General features: G+C 44.9%; 1 protein-coding gene across 1 annotated transcript; it reads left to right on the top strand.

The window, feature by feature from the left end:
• The first annotated feature begins 2,042 nt into the window (after nt 1-2,042).
• Nucleotides 2,043-15,201, top strand: LOC119401685 (uncharacterized). The gene is made up of 4 exons (XM_037668607.1): nt 2,043-2,223; nt 7,496-7,673; nt 11,199-11,340; nt 14,604-15,201. The coding sequence occupies exons 1-4, from the start codon at nt 2,121-2,123 to the stop codon at nt 14,697-14,699; spliced, it is 519 nt and encodes a 172-aa protein (XP_037524535.1). The 5' UTR covers nt 2,043-2,120; the 3' UTR covers nt 14,700-15,201.
• The last annotated feature ends 4,317 nt before the right edge of the window (nt 15,202-19,518 follow it).

Below are 19,518 nucleotides of genomic sequence, written 5' to 3'. Positions count from 1 at the left end.
ATGAAATATGCTGAATTCATAACCACTAATAAAGTGCTGAGAATGCACGCAAATATACATGCGTCATATTAAAGCGGAGATGTGCCAATTGGCAAAGCAGGAACATCTTTTCGCCGAAATTACATCGCCATTCTCCAAAGTGCATTAAGAATTCAGCTGGTTTTCTGAATTTTTTCGCATTGTCATTTTATGAATATTGCTTATCATTCAATGAAAAGCATGCGCAATACGCGCGCAACGCTAGACACTGCCAGTGCAATCACGCTAGGCTTTCTATTGTTTCTTTTTTCTACTCCCACGTCTACGCGTACTCTCTACTTCCGTTTGCTGGCAGAGGCTCATAATTTACCGCTTGGGGAAGCGTTCAGCGAGAAGGCTGACGCAAAGCTGTTGCCGTTGTGTTATGAAAGACTGATGCGCAGAGTATAGTTGCAACACAAAGGGAAACAAAGGTGTTCCAGGCCAGCTGAAAAGTCCATCAAAATCCCTATACTGCGTTCGAGAGTTAACGCTGTATTTTAACATCAAGCTGTTTTAATTAAAGCTAGAGATTTACACGGGAAACAATTCGGACCTTGATCGGTGACACTATATGAGTCCGTGTCTGCGTGGGTTAACGGTAGCAACTGCATCGATATATTTCTATAGCAGCAGCGACGGGAAGGACGAAGCACTGATTATTTTGGGCGTCCTGTACGAGATGGCTCGCACAAATTTTGTGTCAGCAATCTGACAGCGAATGTAGAGTATTCTTGATTGTACCGCATAGTATAATCTCCGCAAGCAATTCAGGGAAAATTCGCTATTCAGTTCACATCGCCATTTGCTGTTTACCTTTGGCTCTCTATACGTCTTAGTAAGCGCAAAAGTCACGCATTGCAGCGAATGACACCACTTCGGTTGTACCAGTGACCCAAATGCGCTCTAAATAGTCGTTGTAACCTACAACAATAAACGCCATGCGCGAACCCGCAGGTCGTGCTCAGCCACGTTTTATTTTTTCAGCTACATCTATTCTGCTGAGTCAGCAAACAGTGCAGTGTGCAGCGGAAGCACTGTAACTGAGTACGAAGATAGAAAGCTAATGGGAAAATAATAATGAAGCAATAAGGCCCATTTCGATGTATTCACTTAGTGTACGTTTAACATTGGTGGAACATGCGCGGACATTTGGAACAGGCTATATTTTATACCATCGACCCATCCTTTTGTTTATGTCGGTCATGTATACTTCGGTTGCATATGCCGTGGATCAGAGGCAGACGTGATGAGGTGTGTACGAAGGCGGCGGAAGCCCATGCCTAAGTGACGCTGAGAATGCGAGACGTGCCGTGGCTTATAGGACATACTTTTATTCCATTTCGTGTGATCTTCTTCCTCGTACGCTTCTCATGCCATTACTTGTAAGATCACATAGATCACTGTAATATGCTACCAAATGAAATGGTGCACGCTATAAAACATGATGATTTCCTAGCTAAGCTGGAGCACTATTTTAAAGTACGCACTTACGATCCTTTCGCTCATTCCTTGAAGACGTCAGTATATTCTTGTCGCATTTCCTATGTCCTCATTTTTGTTTTTTTGTCTTTCACCTCATCTTGATGTTACTTACGTACATACATGTTTTGCTTCCAATCTGCTGGAATGTAAACCTGTTTTGGGTGTGCAATCTGCACCTATTTATTATGGGTGCCCATACGTTTCTTTAAGGCATAGTATGTAACGCAGTACTGGTTATTCTCTTGGGTTCTTTTTGAATTTTATGTTTTGTTCAAACGTGTATTACCTTTTTGATGCGGGTACTGTAACTATTACCTATTTATTGTAACACCGTGTGGAATTGCCTGCTTGGCCCTGCACGGTACTTGAATTAAAAAAAGCTTCGTTTATGCACAATAAACCGAACGTCAGCCTGAGCAAGCGAGTGAGTACACCTACCGTGCTGCTCGGCATAAACTTGGCGCAGCTGATCGCGCAGTTAATGTTTCTGTTTTTTTTCTTTATCGCATGCAACCTGCGCTGGGATGGCACCTGTATATAGAGGCTGCCAGAGCCGTTAAGTGCTCTGCGCGTTCTAGTCTCTAATTTCTTTTTAGGTGTGACGCGCTAACGAGGAGATGAGTGAAAAGATGCTTTCTGCCTTACTCTTATTAGCCGTGGCTGCGTCCCCACTTCTTGTCCAAGCTTCAGTGCAAACACCCACGCTTACGTCATGCTCGAGTAAGTGTGCATTTTATTTTATTCCTTAAACCTAATCACAGCAGCTCATCGCTGTCTTTGTTCAAACATGTGGAATTAATTTCTCGGTCCCTGTGTTACACAGACTGGAACAATGAAGGCAACAGAAAATTGAACGAGAGCTGCAAGACTTGTACAAACACAGAAGTGAAGATTACTTGTTTGCTTTATGGGGTTTAACGTCCCAATGAGACTCAGGCTATGAGAAACGTCATAATGGAAGGATACGGATAATTCCGTCCACATGGTTTTTTTTAACGTGCACTGAAAGAACTTCTGTTCTGTTCTGTTCTGTTATGGCTTGCTTGCTTGCTTTGAAGAGACTGAAGTGCACAGCAACTCGCCTATTCAATTTTTCTCTGCTATGCAGCAAAAAAAAAACAACAACAAATGACTGCCCTCAAATAGACAAAGAAGAAGTACGGATATGGAATAGTGAAAGGAAACAAATATAGAAAATAACATGGTGATGGACAGTTCGCTGGCAAGGGTTCACTTTTATTAATTAAAAGTGTAACAGTACGGGTACACTTTAGGAGCAACGCAAAATGCAGAGTGCTTGACTTAGATTCTTCCCCTGCACTTAGTCATCTAGTCAGTCACAGCTTACCGTCACCACCAATGCCGCTTCGCAACCATAATGAAAAAATCTAAGGGAACCTCGAATACGTGCAAATAGCGATGCAATGAAAAGTAAGACCTGAATATCAGCAATACGACGCCTAAAGTTCCCATTTAAGTGGAGGAAACGCCAGTAGCTAATCTACCAATGTTTATCGTGTAATGCGTACTAGGGGCAACCAGATGTCAATTAGGCAAGTTACAGGAGGAGTTCCAAACGGAGGGTAATGGGGTATATGGAGGCGCATGTCCTCCATAAAACAATATGCGGCCAATGTTTCGCCTCGTTTATGTGAATGATTAATGTTTTTATTTGTAACTAACCGCCAGTCGCAGCCTCAAATCAGCCTCATTATTACAGTAGAATACACTCGCTGTCTATGTGAAGGCAACGCTGCATCAGCCATACTAAAATTTTCTTGCTAGAGCATGCAAAATTTAAAGCGTTACTCCTACGCTTGACTGTTCTTTACCTAACCAGCTTTGTACCAAGCCGCCGCACTCGTTCGATTTTGGGCTAAGGCAGAAGGTTGGTTCGATTGAGAAATATTCGCGTCCATTAACAATGAGTTCTGTTTCGTAATCATGCTGAGATTAGAGTTTTAAATTCTGGAGTATTATGAGACAGAGCCGCGATTTGACTATAAGGCCCAGCGAGATGGGAGATTCCGAGTTTATTTAGAACACCTGGTGTTCTATAATGTGTGCCTAAATCTAAGCACACGGGAGTTTTTGCATCGTGTCCTTGTGGAAATGCAGCCGATGTGACCGGGAATAGAACACCTAACCTCTAACTCAGACGCGCAGTACATCAGCAACTGCAACGCCATGGCTTGTCGAGCATTGATATTTTTGCCTGTGGGAATGTAGGTGATCCACGTAGACCGCACCACGGCCCTCGTAACCTCCTTCGCAATACCGAGCATGTACATGCATGCATGTGTGTAGAAGCACAACCATACATGTGCTCATAGGCTCATATGTCACAGCCGGCTGACTCAGTGCCAGGTGTTGGCAGGACATGGTTGCACGTTAACGCTGCACGACTTCCTGTATTGTGACACAGGCGGGAGATAAAAAATTAAGGCAGTTCCGGACTAGTGGTGCCAAGCCTGAAGGAAGTGCAGAGCTGAGCAGCCTTCTTTGTGTCTCTCTCTTTGTTTCTATTTATTTCAATTTTTCTTCCTGTTTTATAACTTTCTTTCTCTCTCTTCCTATTTCGCGCTTCCTTCCATGTTTTTATGTTTTTTATACGTGGTTTTGCCTGCGTTACGCCGAGCGACGACACCATACGACAGCCCGGGCTCCTAAAGTGCTCCGCACTTAATATCATCATCAAGGCACACGAAAAACAAGAGGAAGAATACTTCTCCTGGGGGCGAGGACGCGGTGAATATGTCACAGGTGACTATGATAAACGTGGTTTTGCCTGCGTTACTCCAAGCGATGACAGTGTGCGACAGCATACGACAGCATACGACAGACCAGGCCCCTAAAGTGCTTCGCACTTATACGATAAAATCAATTCTACAAATAATGCTGCGGTTGTCAGGTGGATGAATCACTCACTCTCATTAGCTTCGCGTGACTGCCTCGCGAGAATGAATGAATGAATAAACTGTATTTAAGGTTAGTCCGGCAGTTTCCTTCGGGCGAGGCGGGGAGAAGAAGGGATTAGCCCCCGTCTCGACCCACCATCCGTCGATAGTGATGGCAGTGCCTCTGGTGACGGCTCGAAGTCTTTGGACCCGGGTGGCATCTTCGGCTTGCCGGGCTTTATTGAGATGGAAAAGTTACTTATTGGCCTCGTGAAATCAGGTTACGTAAGGGTTACGCTGAAGAAATCTTCATAGAGAACACGTGAAGACGTATAAGAGGCGGTAGAACAACACCTTATGTTGCCTTCGTGTACTCGGTAACCTTTTCACGCTTAGTTACAAACTCAAGTTCATGAAAGAAAACCAAAATGCCATCTACAGTTCATAGCCCCTAGCTAGAAAGAAAAGAACCAAGGCTCCGAAGTTGTAAATTTAGCCCTGGTCTGCGATTATTTCTGGTTTCGTTAACTGGGTATCTTTCTTACAGATAAATCTACGGATTTTAACGCGTTAGCTTTAGAGAGCTCGTTTCGCAGAAATTTTTGTGTCGGCGGCGGCGTCTTTAGTTGTGAGCGAAAATTCGGCGTTGCCCGTGAGAGAAAAATCGAGATAGATGCAAATAAATGAATGACAAAAAATATTCGCTCCCATTGAGAATCGACCCCAGGCCTTCTGCGTGGCAAGCAGGGGTTCTACCACGGAGCCATGCCACTGCTTGGAACTGCGTCGCTAAAAAAACGCTATAAGAATGTCCTTTAGTGGGAGGGGTCTTCTCAAAGCATGTATAATTTCGTGTCGGAATCGTAGAACTGCACCAAGTTTAAAAACCTGCGAAACGAGTGGGTGGTCTTTAGCAGGTCACCTATTGCAGTCTGCAGCTGCGCAGGTTCGCGTGGCATGTTGGAGGCGAGTAGTGAGTACTTCGTTGATTTGCAACACGAAGAATTATAGCATAGTGGGCATTTCGCAACTGTGCTTGCAGTAAGCATTTTAGGATAGTTTGAAGCGGCCAACGTTACGCGCATGAACATTTCAAGGTGGTGCGAACGGGGCCTAATTACGCTATCGGGTTCTCCTCTTGAAGACGAAGTTAGAGCGTCACTCCAAGTTCTTCATTGTGCCACCGGACAAGAAAGGATTGGGTATATTTCCCTTTGATCGACCTTACTCCATCTGGCTTGCTTCTGTTTAACTGATTTACAGAATATGGTGATCCGGGGGGAAAACCTCCCTCCTCCCCCCTCCCCCCCATCGCCCGAAACTTTTCAGATTTCCATGTGCATATACACACGCACACATACAAACGTACGCACGAACATACATAAAGTATGGTTCAAACTGCCCCGCTCCCCCACTCCCATCCCGAAAAAAATTTCGGGCTACTTTACTAATGGTGATAATTCCAATGCCTTTTTATTTCTACTTGCTTTCCATCACCTCTCAGCAGTCATGGTGTTTGACTGCTGACCAACACTTCGTTGGTTCCAATCCCGGTCGCGGCGGCCGCAATGCGATGGAGGCGAAATGCTAGAAGCCCGTGTACTTAGATTGAGATGTACATTAACGAATCCTAGGTGTTCAACAATTCCGGAGTACTCCACTGGGGTGTCTCTTATAATCATGTGGTGGTTATGGGACGTGAAATCCCAGATATGATTATTATGTTACTTTTATTTGTGTCATGATTTTTGAAGCGGCCCCCCACTCTTGCAACCACATGAATTGGGAGAGCAGACAATTCCACGCGATTAATGAGGGACATACACTTAACCTCAGTTTCACAAAAAGCGATTGCGAGAACTCCCCTGAAAGGAAATGTTTATATAGGTCGCAATCACGGCTTGCTCCTGCACCACAAAAATTTTTTAGACATTTCTTTGTTGCTGCATAATGCCCCCTCTTTCATACTTACGCTTCAATCTATTGTCGACACGCTATTGTGAAAACAGTAAAGACAGTAAGAAAGCCAGTTGAAATGCGCTGTATGGCAGTGGCCTCTCCCAGCCACGCCTACCTCATCATGACAGTATGATTAGCTGGCTACTGCTTTACTTTAAGATGCGTAGCGCCAACCTCGAACGGCAGACAACAATGAAGAGAAGGATAACGGAAATACGTCGCTAATGTAGGAACCACGCCATACCTATACGATAGTTTTATTGGACCACCGATTGTTGAGTTCTCGGCAATTGGAGCATCCTGTCCAACACAGTATGTAACGCCGAAAGAATGAACCAGTCAAAACTACTGGTTCATTTTTGCAGCTTCGCGTACTAACTGACCCAGACTGGAACCCTACTCCAACAGTACATCTTGTTACCTGGTCTAGAAGGCTACAAATTCTTACTGGTGCCTCACTGCAGTTGTCTTAGAGGTGGACGCCAACGTATGGAGAAACAATGTGTTATAGAGGTTGAATGAACAGGAATAGGTGCCTCAGACATAGTGACAGGTGGACCCATCTTTGTCAGAGGCACCTTATCATAACAAGCCCAATCAAGCACATTGTTGCACCTTATCATTCTTTCTGACATGCTCCATAATCACAGAATCCTTTCACTGCATAGCCTTGTTAAATACAATTTATGTATAGTGTTATTTAAACTGATGAACAACCCTCCTCCTGCGAAAATATTTCACGAAGCTACTCTAGGTAACACCAATCGAAGACGGTTCGCAGCTAACAATTTATTACTGCCATTAGTCCATACTAATTACGGAAAACACTCTGGTTATTTCGCGTCATTATCGACTTGGAATAGCCTTACTCATAACATTAAGCAGTCCTCATCGCTATCTCTTTTTAGAAGAAGTTCCTTGTTGATTTGTTTAAACATTTGTCTTCTGTTTAAGCTGATATATCATTCTTACGCGTCAGCGCCGAACGTTATCAGAGTAGCATAACGTAGGATGGCCACAGTGATAAAAGCAAAATGCTTTTTTGAGGTACATGTACCTGTGCAAGTGACTATATTTGGAAAAATGGTTGAAGCCCTGACTTTGAAGACTTTTTTGTTTTTCTTGTATTCCTGCAGGTTCGGAGAAAGTCGTGCTCAGCGACGTCACCATACAAAACGCTCAGATTGGCCAGAAGATGACCGCAAACTTCTCACTTACGATCAACGAACCACTCAAGTCGAAGCCCAAGCTACAAGTGACACTCACTAAACAGGACGGCAGGAAAGTCAACTGCATATCACACATGGGCTCATGGTACGATATCATAAAACGGTTTGGTCAGCAGCAAGAGCCATGAGCCTGTGAACAACGTATTGAAAGCTGTATTTATCGCGACGCTGCTGGTGATACGGAAGTAAGAACGTGGTCCAGCGTGGAAAATTGCTTGGTCGCCTTAAGAGGCGAGACTCAAGGGACGGTTTTGTGTCCGTACCCTTTTACCAGAGGCCGCTGCGTAGCACTCATCATTTATGATAACTCAAGGGGAAGCGCTTTACTGTTTAAAGCAAGGTCGGCTTGCCTTAGAACGCGTATTTATAAAGCGGGATTCAGCAAAAAGGAAGAAAAATGTACATGCTGTGGGGAAACTATGGAAACGACGGAGCATGTTCTGACTGAATGCGGAGAAATCCACCCAGGTGTACGTTTGGGCACGAGCCTACAAGGGTTATTGGGGCACGAGCCTACCCGGGGTACGAGCCTACCCGTGGTACGAGCCTACCCGGGTATTGAAATAAGTAAGAGACCATTAGGGTATTGGTGCCAGAAAATAAAGAGAAAGGTAAAACAAATTATGCAGTTGCCCAAAAAGTGAAAGCTGTAGGAAGTGCATCGCTGAAGGATCTGCGTTCCTTGAGCGACGCTCGCATTCACGGGCAAGCGCGCACTGGCGTTCCAGGCGTGCAGTCTGCTAGGCCTCCATGACGGGAAAGAAAACCTTCATTTGTGGCGCAGCACTGCCCTCTCCCCTCCTTTTCTCTCACATCACCCCTTCTAACTTTAATTTCGCTTCTGCGTCTTATTGCGATAAAATACTATACACGGCTATACTATGCTCCACCCACTACCCTCTGCACCCTCAATCCCTTTTTCCCACACCCTTACTACACCATATCATACATATGCTATACATGGTTTTGCCTGCGTGACGCCATACATGGGCTATGCTATTCTCTACCCTCTTCCTTCCTCCTCATCCTCACTTACCTTTCCCGCCTCCTTGCTATAAATTACCTATCCTATACATGGTTTTTCCTTCGTGACGCCAAGCGACGACATGAGACGATAGCCTCTGATGACAGCATACTCCCTTTCTTCCGTCTACCCTCCTCACATTCACTTCTCTTTCCTGCCCCCTATGCTGTGCTGTACATGGTTCTGCCTGTCTAATGCCATACATGAATATGCTATGCTTTACCCCCTCCTTCCATTATCCTCACCCTCCTTTCCCGCCCTCCTTCTATACACGGCTATGCTACACAAGGTTCTGCCTGCGTGACGCCATACATGATTCTTCTATGCTATACCCTTTCCTTTCCTTCTTTCTATCCTCCTCATCCTCAAATCGCTCCTCCTCACCACCACTTATCTTTCTTGCCCTCTTGCTATACACGGCTAGGCTATAATGACAATAATCATCATGTAGCGCGAGAAGACAAAAAGGGACACACAGAACGGACACACAGAAGTTTGTGGTTCTGTGAGTCCGTTTTGTCTTCTCGCGCTACATGATAATTATTAGCAAGCACCAACTAGCCCAAGAACAAATCCTTCTGTAGGATATAATGGCTCTGCCTGCGTGAAACCACCACACATGGCTATGGTATGCTTTATTCCAACCTTTCTCCCTTTCGGCTGCTTGGTAGGCACCATAGAGCAAGCGTTATCTCATGTGCAAGCCCCCGAAGACTGCTGGCAGCGTCAGACCTTGAAATTGGGATGGTACCTTCTTGTGTGCTTTCATGAGCGGCCCGAGCGGCATTATCGGCGTGTTCGTTCCCTATGACGCCGCAGTGACTTGGCAGCCACTGAAACGTCACATGGTGCCCTTTCGCATGTGAAGTATGGAGAAGACAGCGAATTTCAAATACGAGCTGTTCGTATGGCCCGCGACGCAGAGCAGATAGCACAGATTGTAGGGCTGCCTTTGAGTCGCTGAAGATAGACCATCGTTGAGGTGGTTCCCGATTGACCAAACAAAGTGCAGCGCGCAGAGCAGCTAGTTCCGCAGCTGTCGACGTCGTGGAGTGGTCAGTCCTAAAGCTGATGGTAATAGCTCTTGCTGGGACAACCACCGCACCGGACGAACCAACCGCACCAATCGTCAACGCCACCTGTCCTCTTTGATGCATCTCTGTATGCCAACTGGACTCCGCCGAAGAGAGGCCACACTGCTTTATCGCTTATGGCTAGGCGTGGCATTTACGAAGTCCTATTCCTTTCGGATTGGAATGGCTGACAACGCTCTTTGCGATGCCTGTCGTTGCGAGGAGACGCCACACCATGTCCTGTGCGACTGTCCGGCATTTAATGTTCAGAGACAGTCACTGGCGTCCGTTCTAGCGCGCCTTGACAGTAGGCAAATGTCCGTTGAAACAGTCCATGCATGCCGTCAACAGAAGACATCACAGCTGAAGGTGACGAAGGCACTGCTGAGGTTTTTAAGAGAGACGAACTTGGACAAGCGGCTGTGACAGAAATGTCGCGTACCATGCAAGAGTGACCGACTGATTCTGTGTGTGCAGTGTCATGTGCTATCTTTATCTTTCTCTCTCTCTTTCCTCTCCATCTTTAATCTCCCCCACCCTGGCCCCATGTGTAGGGTAGCAAACCGGTTGTCCTATACTGGTTAACCTCCCTGCCTTTCCTTCTCTATTATTTATTCTTCTTCTTTCTCCCTTTCCGTCCTCCTCCCCCTTTTATCACTCCTCACCCACACTTCTCTTTCCGGCCCCTTTGCTATGCGTGACTATGCTTTGCATGGTTTTGCCTCCCTCACGTCATACATGGCTATGCTATGTTTTACCCTCTCCCTTTCCCCTTCCCATTCTCCTCATCCGCAGATCACACTTCCACATCATCACTTCTGTTTCGCGTCCCCTTGCTATGCTAGGCTATATATAAGACCTCCTGCCTAATGCGATACATGACTATGCTACGATTTACCCTCTCCCTTTTTCCTCTCAATCCTCCTCACTCTCATAAAACTTCTCATGCTCACTTGACACTGTACGGAAAAGTTGAATATACTTGATGCGGTTCGATTAAGGTTCCAATGGTTTCTCGTGTGTTTATAGTGATTATCACGGCCGACAATGTGTGACGAGGGTGGAACAACTTGCGGACATGTTCAGTTCTTGAACGACACTGTGTGAAACGGATGTTTTCGAATGTCGGCTCTTTGTTCGGTGTACACCACACTGTAGCACTGGCGTTGCCCTGAATGTGGAGGGGGGGGGTTCAATTCCTCCACTATGTTTTTAAATTTCACATGTGTACATATACACGCAACACGTATCATGTACCACACAGACATGCGTAAAGGGCATTGAACCCCCCTCCCTCCCCCCAACCCCATAAAAAATTCTGGCTACGTTCCTGCTGCCCGCATAGGTTCCAATTAGGTGTAAGTCGACAAAATAAGCGCAACATATCGTAAATATGTTCGGCTCACCAAGTGTTAACTTCTTCGAACGAGAATAAGAACGAATGATCTACGTTCAGCTCAGCTATGCTGTACGAAATTGATGGTGATAGTCTGTATACCTCTGTTTCTTTCAGCAAGTACGACCTCTGTAGAAAAGATAATATTGTTGAGGAGACTCTCAGCAAGTCGTGGGGCAACACATGCCCTGTTCCAGCAACTACACTGCAAGAGACCGTAGACGTCGTGTTGCCGACCATGCTGAAGTTTATTATAGGCGTAAGTACTCGGCGCCTTTCTAGTGTAAAATTGAGAAACAAAGAGAGCCAGAAGCAGCGGTCGTACGACTACACCCGGTTACAGTCCTACAACAAATGCCAGCTCCGCCCACATAGAATTTGCACACATGCTCCGCCCATTAGCGTTTACTGATTGATATTCGTGATGTCGAACACTTGAGTGTTTCATATAAGAGCCATTCCACGCCAAACGTCCCAGCTATTTTAGCGGCACCTCAAACGTGATCGAAAAAAATTGTAGTGATTCCTTGCATTGAAAACAGTAAATTGCTGAAATATTTCGGAGAGAAAAAAATTTTGGTCACTTGGGAGCCTTTAGAATTTGGCATAATGTAGTCTGAGTGACGTTTGTTCGAAAGTTAATTCTGAGAGTATCTTTGCGTGTTTCAATGCCACATTTGGTTAGCATGTTAAGCAAAGGTGTCTCCGTAAGTTGTTCAAATCTCAGTTATATTACTGCAATTATTCTGCCACATATGCCTCCACAAATTCTGTCAAAATGTTCTATATTTTAATTTTTTTCCATGTAATATTTCCCTTGCATGAATAGCTCGTTAATGAATACTTGCTCTACGGAAGGCATGTTTTGCGATAAAACATTCTCAGCTAGGCCATTGAAGTTTGCAAAGCTTACGAGAAAAAATACCAAATTTCTGAAAATTTTCATTTTGGGCCATATTGTGGCGACATTTACACCACGTGGTGCTCCAATTAAAAATCAGCTTCATACCTCGATCAAAACCACATAAATAGTTCTTATATGGCAACTTTTATCATTACAACTTTCATTTTAAGGAAGAAAGTAATTTTTGAAGTTTACCATTGACGACAATGGGAAACTTGAATGACGAAGCTGCCGTATGAACAAATGGGAAGATATCCGTTAATGTAAAACTTCAAAAATTATTTTCTTTTTTAGCACATTTACCCTGATTTGTATACAACCAACTCATGCAAGTATTGCACCAATAGGGCCACACTAGCGCATATTCTCTGGGAGTGTCCAGCACTAATTGGCAAAACTAGGGACGCGGCCTCCAATGAGGACCTTCGGGTGCGTTGGCGGGCCGCGCTGCTCAGCTCAGGACTAGACAATCAACTCTGGGCGATCCAGCAGGCCAAGGAAGCTGCTGAGAGACACGGTCTCTCGGCCGGCTCCTAGGCGGGAACCCAGCCCGGAAACCTGCAGGAACTGAATAAAGTTATTCACTCACTCACACTTTGAAACGATAATCGTATACATATAAGTTGCCATATAAGCATACCTGTTTATTTGCTTTCGCTTGATGTATAAAGTTGATTTTTAATTGGGGCACCACGTGGTGTAAATAGCGTCTGAATGTGGCCCGAAATGAAGATTTCGCAAATTCGTGATTTTGTACTTGCAAGATTTACAAACTTCAGTGGTGCGAAAATATTTTTATCGTAAAGTATACCTTCCGTGGAGGAGGTATTGATGACTAAGATATTCATAAATAGCGCAGTATTACCAGGCAAAAAAAAAATGAAAGCATAGAACATTTCGGCAACATTTGTGGAGGCGTATATGGCAGAAAATTTGCAGTAATATAACTGAGATTCGAGCATCTAACGCCGACGCCGTTGCTTAAGATGTGTACCAAATTTGGCATTGAAACACAAAACCATACTCTCAGAATTAATTTTCGAACAAACGTCACCCAGGCACTATTCCCCGAAATTAGGAAGCCTCTCAGACGTGGCCAAATTTTTTTTCTCTCCGAATTATTCTAGCAATTTACAGTTTTCAGTGCATGAAATCACCACAACTTTTTTCGATCACATTTGAGATGGTCGCCAAAATGGCTTGGACGTTTGGCGTGGAATGACCCATAGTTGACTTTCCCATACATACAAACGTTTGTGTTGCTACTTTTAGGTCGGAAATTTGAACCTCCTGGTAAATTTAATTGGGGATTCCCATATCACTGCTCAGCCTGACGTAATGCTTTAGGCAACAACGACGGAGCTTTAGCTCGAATATGCGTAGTGTTTACATTAGCCGAGAAAAATCACGGTTTGAGGGGTAACAATCTGACACGTTTGCCTCTCATAGGTGAAGGCTTTGTGGGTGGATTGGAGTTTTTCTTAAGTTATAAGCGAGTATAGAGTGTGCTTCACCTATCGTAGGCGTGAGGACACAATAAAATACCGTAGCACAAAGCGTAAAGTAAACTTCAATGCTATGCCTTCTCTGACATTTATCTCGTTTATTCACGAAGCAGCTCAAAGCTTTTATACAGTGCAGAGAGGTAGACAGACAACCACCCATTTTTCGGCAACTGAGAAGCTTCTAATGCGATAGCGTTAAAGAGTTTATTCTGAAGAAATTTTGGCGTCGGCGTAAGCGTCAGCGCCATTGGTTGTGAGCGAAAAATCAGCGTTGTCCGTGAACGACAAATCGGGAAACATGCAAATAAAATAAATAGTAAAAATGTTCGCTTCGAGTGAGAATCGAACTCATGCCTTCTGCGGGGTAAGCAGATATTTGACGCCATTGCTTGAAACAGCTTCGAAAAAAAGTATTATATGGTTATCTTGTATTGGGAGGAGTCTCCTTAACGCATGTAATATTGCGTGTTAGAAGCGTAGAATTGCACCAGATGTCAAAACACGTGAATTGTACAACGAGTTGGTGTTTTAAAGGACCACCCACAACAAAGCGGTCAGACATGTTTAATCATCGTTAACAGGAAAATCATCAACAAAGTGAGCAGCAGCCTAGGATCGCGTCTTGTTTAACGGAAGCGTAATGGGCCCTTCGCTGATTCGCAAAGAAATAACTATAGGTTAGTTGGCACTGCGAAACTGTGGAGGAGGCATTATAGGATAGTTTGAAACGGCCGATGTTACGCGCACAGACGTTCGTTTTCTTGCGGCACAGTTGAGGCATGCACCGAGAACCGAAGCCAGGCTAGCAGTTGAGAAGGCGATGGGGCACGGGGCCCGTTTACGCTATCGCATTCTACTCTTTACGGCGAAGCTCAAGCGTCCTCCGAGATTTCTTTCTGAGAAAACCGAATCGATTTTCTTGTGGCTTCGTGCTACCAGCGGGTGCTTGTCAATATATCTTTCTCTCTTCACACTTCCGCCGCCTTGGCGGATTCCGCAGAACCGACTTGCAGTACTCTAGTACACAGTGGTGTGTGAACATGCTTGATGTGTCCAGAGAGAAGGCATTGAGGCAATGGGCTACTTAATATTTCTCTGCTCTTCCTTTTACAGAATCCTCCGACGACATTAACTGTAAAGCTTGAAGTCACCAACGATGAAAAAACTGTCGGATGCCAGTCGTTCAAGTTTCACATAGCAGCTGCTTGAGAAGGGTGGATAAGGATGTTAGGGGAGGCCAACAAGATACGCTACAATTGCTGGGGAAATTGGATATAAACCGCGGAGGTCCGGGAGGGGCTTCTTCTAACCATTAGTGGTGAAAGAAGACTGTAGCATAGGATCGTGACGAAAGAACTGATTTGTTATGGGAACAACCACACTTTGTTCACAGACTCATGGGCAAAATGTGGAAAACAGTGAAGTCATGTGCTACCGTCATGAAAAATAAAGAACTTTAACTTTTAGATATGTTACTTTGGTGGACTACGGAAATGTTAGGTGAAATTGTTGTTTTCTCTTTCTTTACTTACACATTTACGCACGTCGCGTATGTCTTGAGTTACACAAATCAAGATGCGAGCGTTCAGAATACAATACTATGGTGCCATAAAGTAGGCTGAGAACTTAAGCGTCACCAAATTTTTATGCCTTCGCTTGGCGAATATGTACGTTGAAAACAGCGTAATCTATTAAAGGCGTATAAAATGGCTCAGCTGTATCGTTGTTTTTTTTAATTATTATGCACAGTATTTACCCCTCAATAATACTATTATGGAACTTGCTGCGTGACAGTTGCGCCAATCTGCCGGAAAATCATTTTTTTTGGAACAGCAAAAATATAGCTTGGTAACAAATCGGTATACTAGTGTGACGTGTCGAGAGTTATGGTTTTTAGAGTGGTAAAACTTGAGTCTTAGATAAATGCGCGTAATCAGCCAGATTTTCGCCATGATACGCTCTGAGCTAGCCAGAGAACTCTTAACTAGCAGCAGATGCGTGAAACAGTTCTAATAAAGGCTAGCTATCTACACAAATTTATGGACAAAACGAAGCGAGACAACAATAAATGATAAAAAAATAAGGCAACAACAAACATTCCCCAAGATGCGGAAACGCAGAACGAACATGATTACTTACAAATCCAAACATTGAGCAGATAGGAACCAGTGCATGAACGAACTTGGTGTGCCACAGACAGGCTGGACTTCACTTTGACAGATGGACATATCCAATCTTTGATGAGGTAATGAGTTTCTAACCTTTGGTAAGAAAATCGTCATACATCGTCATCTGGACCATCTCCCCTTTGATGAGTTTCTCACCAGTGGTGAGTTGATTTAAGGGTACAGTGCCGATAGTGTTTACACACTGCTATGAAGTGTTTAGTATTTCGACATTTATGAATAGTTGCTGACGGCGACTGTGTGTAAAAGAAGGAACTAAAGAACAAAACAAGCAGCGTAAATTTTTATTTCTAGGCAAGGTATTTGAGGATGCACGATTCCAGAGACATGAGATAACTGATATTTATTCTCCAACCAAGCTGCTGGTAATAGCCGGAGAATAAATATCAGTTATCTCAGTTTACTTACCCAACCAGACAGACTTCTGTCTAATGTTTACCTTCAATCCAGAGACATTCACGGGACTTGTTTAAATCCAATGTCACTTAGAAAGGGTACATTGTGAATCGTCTTTATATACGCTAAACGGAGTGTGAAACAAGTGCAGAATGAAAGCAAGATTAGATGATTCTGCATACAGCGACGTATATAATTGTAGGGCGCGACAGACCTCGCGAAATATGCCCGAGTGACCTCATTTACGCGAGACACGCCGCACACGCTGGGCCAGAATCGGCAGTAGACTTTACTGAAACAGCTGCAACGTAATTTGTTACGCAGCAAGCGCTGTCAAAGAGCGCAGTGAACCTTGCAATGCCATAACACTGCAAGGAAGGTGAAAATAGCTACCGTAATAAAAAAATGGTATGAAATGAACGTAAAACAGGTTTCTAAGAAATATCCGTATACCCTAATCAACATTCCTTGAGGTTGTGCAGACGAACCGCTGGCCAATACCTTTACACGGCGGTAAATCTACAACGTAAGCAATAAATGTGAGACCATACCAAGTGTCAGGACGATGCATATTTTACGCTTGAGGCGCAGGGAGGCTATTATAGCAAATGAGTTCGGCAGAAACCAGTATGATGATGATGATGTAGCGAAGAAGAAAGAAATCTATAACGGGTCACCCTCTCCAGTGAAATCTAGTGGGTCTGTCTCTACCACGCATGGTTAGTGGACGCCGCTGGCTCTCGGAGTCCGTGATTTCAGCCGTTGCTTGCGCTGCTGGTCGCCCTTTCGCCAGCGTTCAACAAACGCCTTTATAGTAGTAGTAGTAGTAGTAGTAGTAGTAGTAGTAGTAGTAGTAGTAGCAGCAGTAGTAGTAGTAGTAGTAGTAGTAGTAGTAGTAGTAGTAAAAATTATAATAATAATAACAATAACAATGGTCTGTATTGGATTCCTCTGACCCGCAAGTATATGACGACACGGCATTCTATTGCTTGCTACATGCTGAGCACATGGAGCGTGGTGTGGTGCCTCAGCACGCCCCGTAGCTTTTGATGCACTGCATGCTAGTTTCGAGGCGTAGTACTAAACGACTAGACCCTCCCCCCGCGGTATCACAGACTCACAGCACGCATGTGTGACGCACACCGTAGACCAGCTCGCACAGCTGCCGGATCAGGGTACTGTACCCGATGAGAGCAACTCTCGCCTGCCTAGATATCAGGGTGCTGTAACCTAGATGCCTGCTTGTTTTGGGGTCGGCGCAGGAGTTGCTCAATGTTGTCCAGGTGGCTCGATTACGCAGGTGCGCTCTCACAATGTATTAGGCCGCTATGCAGAGAGAATTTGATGACATCCGGAGAGCTTAGCCTAGCGGCAGTTCCTAGTGCCGCTGCTGGTAAAGCTCACGTGTTCCAGGATAATCGCGGACGCCACGATTCTTGTTGTTTCCGAGTGCCGTTGCCCGCTTGAAGGGCGCAGGAACCTGCGTGCGTAGTTTAAAGAGCGATCAATGTCTTGCATCAATATCTTCGTTCTGGCACTTAAACGAAAAAAAAAACGCCAGGCCTGCGCTGAAACCGCAGCACAGTCACAGCGAAAGCTGGAAGAGCGGCGTTTCTAGAGCCCGTTAAGCTCTCCTGGGGCTACAATACAAGTACATTAGAAAGGTACCCACTACGCCATTAATCACAATTTTTGTGAAGTTGGGAAGCACCTACTAAGCCATTATTCGTCATTCTGCGGAGAAGCGAGGTTCGTGTGGCGTAGCGTTAAGTCTGGTAAATGAAGAGTGCTCAGCATGTCTGATAAAAAAGCCACGGGTGGAAGCAGCTGTCGAACATCGATATTTTCACGCGCGCTTCTCTTGTTATGTTTAAGTAACTAGTTCGTTGCACGCAGATGTCACGGGTTCATGGCGTCGACGAAGGCAGCAGTCGGCGTGTCTAAGATGAAACTGTATATTTGGCCGCACTTGTGGCCGGGAAATGAAAAGTCTAACTACAGCAATACACACTGAGCATTATCACTAAAGCAATACACGATTAGCCTTATTTGAGCCTTATCGCTGGTGGCCGCGTGAGTTCCAGAATAAGCTCAACGGTTCGTGTTTGCACGCTCAAGCCTGTCAGAAGATCCCAAAATATTCTGGAAGGTTCCCAGACATTAGGGCGCGGCTTCGCGATCCAAATGTAGTGCACACAGTTTAAAGGAGCTGTCAAGAGCCATTACATATCATGCCATCTGTGAACCACTCTTGTTTCTTTAACATTTTTGTTGCCGTCCCACGTGTAGTGTCTATCAGGGACCATTAAGGTACGATAAAAGAAATGGTACTAGATTTGTTATCGCGATAGATTCCAGAATTGTTAAACTGAATTTAGCGCGAAAAAATAACGCATATACTACAAAACACGAGCAGAGGAGGTGTTTCCTTCTTGTGTCTTTGTTAAGTTTTCGCGCTAAATTTACTTTAACTTACTTTAACTTATTTTACTTTAACCTACTAGCACGACCACTGGCCACGTGTGTATATACACGCAAACCTACAAATGCACTTACGAACATACATAATGTCTCCCCCTCCCCCCCCCCATTCAGAAAAAAACATTTCTGACTACACATCTGAGCACGACTTACTTCAGAAAAATACGACGTGGCAAGAGGCATTAGAAATGTGATTAGCTTCATTATTTGTGCACATTCGTCACTAAATTGGAATTCATGCCTGTAACTGAGTTATTTCATAGTGCAAAGTAGGTGAGGAGGCGACCACGAAGCGATCTGACCGCTTCAGCTCTGCTGTTTAGGCGCTTCTGGAGCATTTGGAGCACGACGCGCGTGCGTAGTATGGGCCATCCCTCAATATTTGTGTACCCCTTTGATTAATTTTTCCTCGCAGATGAAACTCGTTGACTGAGCCACCCGATTAAATCTCGTCGATAAAACGCTGACGAGGGATCTAGTGACGTAATGGCGCCACTAGAAGCTGGCTACGGCAGCGCATGCGCGAATATCGGAGAATCGCTCTTAAAAAGAGTTACACGCCAGTGGCGAGACCTGCATTTTGCATTTGTCCCTGGCACGCTGCGCATGTTGCAGGCGGCAACTAATTAACGCCATGGTTGCCCTGGTCATGCACGGGGGGTGTGCGTACTAGTCGCGTCTTCTTTTGTGTGTGTATGGACTATAACCCTCGGCGGGAACTGGGCCATGGAACTACCGACAAGGCGGCTGCATCAACTACAATTCATCGAGGCCCACCGACGTTACTCCGGGCTTCATCGTCGGCATCAAACATATTTGGAGGTGAGCCCTATGACAGGCTGGCGAGGGTGGGTGTTGTTCACCGAACATCACTCGCTGTAGCTTCCTAGCACAACCGAATTTCAAGGTAGTGTGAAACTTAGCGTGTGAATTCCTTGAACAATTCTGCCACTTCGGGCCTACTC

Source organism: Rhipicephalus sanguineus, chromosome 8 (assembly GCF_013339695.2).
Source record: "Rhipicephalus sanguineus isolate Rsan-2018 chromosome 8, BIME_Rsan_1.4, whole genome shotgun sequence".
NCBI classification, from domain to species: domain Eukaryota; kingdom Metazoa; phylum Arthropoda; class Arachnida; order Ixodida; family Ixodidae; genus Rhipicephalus; species Rhipicephalus sanguineus.
The sequence above is the reverse complement of the archived record's forward strand: the minus strand, read 5'-3'. Positions and strand labels throughout refer to the sequence as shown.